Consider the following 6120-nt stretch of genomic DNA (forward strand, 5'->3'; position numbering starts at 1 on the left):
CACTCGAATCAAGAAAGATTTGACTGTCAAAACTACGGATTGTAGTTTTCAACATGTATGCCATGTATTATAGTAGTGTTATGCTATAGTTTAGTCCATAAAAGACATCTGAGAACTCTCTCTCTTCAAGCTTTTCTCTCTCTTGGTGTTACCTTATTATGTGTCGCTTCTCTTCATGAACAAAAAGCATGAGATATCTCCCTTTTCTCCCACATTTCTAATAAACAAATTATTTGTCGATGGAACCCCTATTCTCCTTGAAGTTGTGTTGAATTTCCTGCCCTTATCCACATCCAATTTTAGCCCAAAAAGCCCCTACTTATACATTAAGGCTAGGCAAAACTCTTGCCATGTGAAGTGTCCTGCAAGCATCTAAACTTAAGCACAAACCACATGAACTTGTCAAGTAACATAAAGATGACTAAAGTTTTGTTGATCATGTAAGCCACTTGTTAAGTCTCCATGTCTAGAACTAACTCAATTCCTCATGCAAACAACCCAACAAGTGCTAGTAGGCATATAAGTGAGCTCCGCTTGCTGTAAAGGTGAACTCTTTCATTGTTTCATCCATTGGACATGATACCACATGGCAATGTCTTACTTTTCCTGTACCATCTTAAAGGAGCATGATGTACACTCATTGACATGTAAAATACACTTAGAGCCATAATAAACACACATTGAGAAGCCCCATTCATATTGATCTTGTAAGTATTTTGTTTGTGATTTATGGTTGCTTGAATTATTTTAACATGGGAATTGCATATACTTCTATTTTGTGCACTTGTGTCCTTCAATGTTCCAGACATGTAAAATACATTTAGAGCCATAATAAACACACATTGAGAAGCCCCATTTGTATCGATCTTGTAAGTATTTTGTTTGTGATTTATGGTTGCTTGAATTGGGAATTGCATATACTTCTATTTTGTGCACTTGTGTCCTTCAATGTTCCATGTTGATGAATTTACAACAATTATCATTGCATGCAATCATTTAAATAACATATCACATATCTTATCCTATTCCTTGATACATACACGGGTGCCATATTTTACATTTATAAATATTATGACACATGATGAAGTAAAAGCATGCTTAGAATATTCTTAGTATGAGAATAGTAGGCCCAAATTCACATATCAATCTTAGGTCCTCTTATGTCATACTATTTGGCTTAACTAAGTGGCATGTTTAAACACTATCCATTATAAATAATTGATAGCTTTCATCGCATGCCTTTAAAACCAAGTTGATGTTGAATTGCTTTTGAATGTTCAGTTTAGATCCACAATCCTTGTTGGCTATAAGATGACACGATGAAATAGAGTAGATTAGTTTGTATGAACATCTATGTGATATCATAATTCTCAAATTGTAAAAGTTACATGCTATAGTGAAAAGAATTTGAGGAAAGAATAGAGAGTGCACAACAAACTAGAGAAGAATTGAGATTTCTTTAATTGCAAATAAAGTGATACAATGCTGGCTTTGTCACCCATGTGCTTCCATAGTGAAGCCTAAATGGTGATCTAGAGAGATTCTAGGGAAATAGCTTAAAGCTTTAGATGGATGAACTCTAGCTATGTGAAAGGATAGATAACCATGGTTTTGAGAGGGTCTCCTCATAGCCTGAAAAGATCATTGGGGCAGCTTGACCCACATACCATATTACTAACGTTTACTTGTCAGCTAAGGAATATTCCATTTATTGTTGTGTTGGGGGTGCAAATGGGGATCCTTGATAACTCCCAAAACCTCATAATTCAATGCAATGTGCCTCGAGTTGCTACTAGCTTAAGTGCTCCATCTAACCCACATGCTAGACCCACATAGATTACCTTTTTACCATCTAGTCACCCTAACATATAAGTTCAGACACCTACCTAATGTTCGAGCTCACACATGGTTGGTCCTCATAATGGGGTCCTTCCAACTTTGAATGCCATGGATCATTGGCGGCACCTCACGAGGGTGGGGTATTGAGCATACCTAACACAATTTAGTTATATTTTGTTTCAATTCTAGCTAACTACAAGACCCCAAGATTTTCATATATAAAGAGAACAAAAGGACACCCTTATCCTCATCCTCTACTTTATGTGTGAGGTAGAAACATGCTAATTGAGAGCTTGTAGGTTAGCCTATTCTTTTGCTTTTGTGTTTTGTGTTCGCTTTTATGCTTTGGGCACATGACATTTCTAAGAGCTCAAGCTTCTGATTTGTGATTTCTAGGCCATGGGACTTTAGGCCATTCACTTTATAATAGACTTTGTTATTTGGCCATGCTACCAAAGGTTAGCGGCTTTGACTTGGGTATGTGAGAGGACTAAAGGTTTATACTTGCATACATCCACATGTAAGTTGTGAGAGGTATGGAGCTCACATATGTATACCTTGAAGGAGGAAAGAGAAACGTAGACATGCCCAGGAGAGATAAGAGGCAAATATGATCATTGAGATAGTCCTAGGTGTCTTATACTTTGAGGAGCCTATGCAGTATCCCCTCCCCTTAAAAGAGGGTGGGTGCTTTTGTCAACTTCACTTTGTTGGCATAAAAGACATAGTTGAGGTCAGTGAGATCATAACCATGTTAATCATAGGAAACAATTTGTGTAAGATATGGCTCTTTATGGTCTTAAAATGTATAACATGAAGGGGCTAGTAAAAGGACATGTGCTAAAGGGGTGTCAACCCCTTCCCCAATTTTATTTGGTTTTCTCAAATTGAATTGTGTGGGGAATGACTCTTTGTGCTTCAAAAATATATTTGGTAAGGGCTAAGGGAAGGGGAGTGCAAAGATAGTCCCACCATTTCCCCCATTTTAAAAAGCTAACTTCTCACTCGACTTCAAGCTTTTGCACCTACAAATATTGATGTGTTGTTTGCTACTTATTACTCAAGTTGCAGTCCTCGATTGCTCGTTGCAAATGACCATAACTTGCTCATTTACTATCATGTAAGGTTGAAAATTTTGGGCACGTACATATATGTTATCATGTTGTTGGAGAAGAGTAGCCCAAGGTTCAAACTTAGGAAAAATTGCGATGAAGAAATTGGGTCAATGAAGGAAAAATTCGAAGAGCTTGGTTCAATTTCTCGTGTCTTCATTGAAGGTGTAAGAGGCTTGTCGTACCAGGGGCAATGGGGCTAGGAATGTATTTATGTGGTATGAGTTCTGTCATGGTCACATCCAATCCCTCATAAAATGGGTTTTAAATCAAAGCACCAAAATTGTTGTTCGAGAACCACAATTGGTGGGCTGGCTCATGCTGCAAATCTTTGGCAAACCAAACCGAAGGGACACTAGGATCTCACTACCCCCACCTACCCTTGAGGGTGACTAGCAGGCTCTAATGAGCCATAAGACCAGCCCCTTAGCCCTTGCAGGTACGAAGTCGATTCGGTGCTATGGTCCAAGTCCTCGACTGATGGAAGGATGAGTCAGCAGGACGGCCCACGTCAGCAGGGGCAATGCTGAGTGATCACTTTCCAAGCAAAACGGTTTGTGCGAGGTCTCTCTCTCCTCCCACTTCCTCTCTCTCTTCTTTTTTCTCTCCTCTCGTCTCTCCTTTTCCCTCCTCTTGTCTTTACCTCTCTTCTTCTCGCTCCCCCCCCCCCCCCCCCCCCCCGGCTCTCTCTCTCTCCCCTTTTTCTTCTTCTCCTCTCTCTCCTTCGTTGGATTCCTGCCGTGCCTTTGTATCATTTTCTCTTCTTTTTTGTCGTTCTCACCCTTTTGTCTGCCTCTTGTCTCCTCCATTTTTCCACAGTGTCTTGTTCGGGCTAGGGTTCGTGCGTGTCCTCTCCTCTCTGTACATGGCTAGGGTTTGTCGTCGTCCTCCCTAAGGCTGTACTCAATTCTTTTGGCGTGCCTGCAGAAGGATTGCGAGCTTTCCCGGCCTCTGACAGAAAAGCACCCCGCGGACAGAGAGAGAGAGAGAGAGAGAGAGAGAGAGAGGAAAGATGCGGGACGGCCAGGGCTGCCTTCTGCCTGTCCTTCATCAACGCCCGAAGCTGCCTCCCTGCGAGGAGGAGCTCCCTTGCCTCGTCGTCCTTCGAAAAGGCTTTTGCGTTGAAATCGTCTTGGTCACAACCGAGGGGCTAGAACCAGCGAATAGCAGCAGGAACAGGGATGAGAACAAGCGACGGAAGAAGTCGCCAAAGTGCTTGTGTCAGCCTGACCAGGAGTCAGAACAGCCGGAGCATCATCCTTACCTGCCCGGCCTCGATGATGAAGCCGCCATCAGATGCCTCGCTGCAGCTCCCCTTTCAGCCATCATCAGATTGGCGGAGGTTAGCCATCGGCACAAAGATCTTGTCCGTAGCCATGCCATCTTCGAGGCTCGCCGTAGGTATGGTATTGTCGAGCAATGGGTCTTCATTTTCACTGGTGGAGCAGGATGGACTGCTTTTGATCCCAATAGACAGGTTTGGATGAACCTCCCTGTGCCTGTCATAGACCCTAGCTTTGAGGCTAGTGATCGGGAATCATTGTCTGCAGGAACACATCTTTTATGGCTTGGGAAAGAAGGTTTCCCTTTTGTATGCTATAGGTATGATTTGGCAACAAATCTGTGGGAAAGAGGTCCAACCATGCTAACTCCTCGCTGCCTTTTTGCATCTGCAAGCTGTGGAGAGTTTGCTTATGTTGCAGGCGGCTTTGGTGCAGCAAGTGATGATCCTGTTCGATTAAATGTTCTGAACACAGCTGAGAGGTATAATTCAGTACTAGGTCGATGGGATCCACTTCCCCCCATGTCAATTCCTCGACAAAAGTGCTCAGGTTTTTACCTTGATGGGAAGTTCTATGTGATCGGTGGGAAGGATGCAAACCATCAGCCAATCTCGAGTGGAGAAGAATACAATCCTGTCACACGAACTTGGAGAATCATTAGTAACATGTACTTTGCACCACAAGTAGCCCATATGGGTAATTTCGAACCTTCCCCTCCTCTAGTTGCAGTTGTCAATAACCAGCTTTACGCAATTGAAAATGCCACTAACCTTTTGAAAGTGTATCAAAAGTCTTCAAATACTTGGAGGGATTTAGGGCCATTACCTGTGAGGGCTGATTTTCTTAATGGCTGGGGAATAGCTTTCAAGGCCCTTGGAGATAGGTTGTTTGTCATGGGTGGGATCAGTGATCCTCTCCGACAAGGAATGGAGGGCATTGCTGTATTCTGTTGGCAACCAAGGCCAGATATCGGAGTTCCAGAATGGCAATTGCTAGATGCAAGGCAACGCGGTACAGACACCTTTCTTTACAATTGTGCTGTTATGGTGTGCTGATCTACAAGGACAATTATGGAACTGTCATTTCTGAAGAATTTCATGTCGAGGACTCTCTTCAAGTAACAGACATAAGCCACCAACAAGGTTGTGGCCCGACATCATTTTACAACAATCAAAGTATTCCCTTCCATCTCAATGTCATGGTATCTCATGATTTAGTGATGGCTAGATGCTACTTCCAATCCCATCTCCTCCAGTTGTCTAATGTACATATTGGCCTTAAGATGATGTATACTTGTCATTAGCATTTCGTATCTGTTAAAGAACACTCCTAAGTGACTGTTGTAGATTTTAGTTATGCTTGAGAGTTTGACTCCCTGGTTAGAAAAGTCCAAGCTTGGCACTATCTGTTAGCTTTACATGTATGGAAATGATAAGCTGTACTCCAAAGGGGTTTGTGATGTCTACGTTATCACTTATGTTTTCTTTCCATTGCAGATAATTTTTATGCGTCCATATGAGAATATAATTTTTTGATAGCGTGCTCAAGTCATGAAAGTTTTGTGCACCAGAAAACATGACCTTCTTTGTCTTTTGTGGAGATATAACCATGTGTCCTTTTCACGGTGAGGATAGATATCTGTTGGTATGCTAATTTGTCTCAATCATTTTCCTGTCAATGGAGAAGTAGACAGTGGCTAAATGAAATGAACAGGTGGTTTCCGCTCTGAGCTGCTCAGTTTAGTGGGCATGATAGCATCAATTGTTACTGAAAACTGTATTTAGCCATGCCAAACTCATCACTAGCATGAGTACTCCAAGGAAAATGGAAGTCTTTTCTATAGTTAGTCTGATTGACCATTGAGTGGGAAGAGGCATCTATTTTGG

General features: G+C 41.9%; 1 protein-coding gene across 1 annotated transcript; it reads left to right on the forward strand.

The window, feature by feature from the left end:
• Positions 1-3662: 3662 nt before the first annotated feature.
• On the forward strand, positions 3663-5699 carry LOC148037798 (F-box/kelch-repeat protein At1g26930-like). The gene is made up of 2 exons (XM_087676748.1): positions 3663-4930; positions 5096-5699. Exons 1-2 carry the CDS (start codon positions 3964-3966, stop codon positions 5287-5289), a joined length of 1161 nt encoding a protein of 386 aa, XP_087532874.1. The 5' UTR covers positions 3663-3963; the 3' UTR covers positions 5290-5699.
• Positions 5700-6120: the final 421 nt, after the last annotated feature.

Source organism: Lygodium microphyllum, chromosome 4, assembly GCF_053477565.2.
Source record: "Lygodium microphyllum isolate KBCC chromosome 4, Lygodium_microphyllum_v1.1.10, whole genome shotgun sequence".
NCBI lineage: Eukaryota > Viridiplantae > Streptophyta > Polypodiopsida > Schizaeales > Lygodiaceae > Lygodium > Lygodium microphyllum.

Excerpts from the sequence above, each read along its gene's own strand:
- LOC148037798 (XM_087676748.1), top strand. The coding sequence starts at position 3,964 with ATGCGGGACGGCCAGGGCTGCCTTCTGCCTGTCCTTCATCAACGCCCG. Across the intron at positions 4,931-5,095 it reads ACCACAAGTAGCCCATATGG|CTTTCAAGGCCCTTGGAGAT; the intron begins GTAATTTCGAAC and ends GCTGGGGAATAG.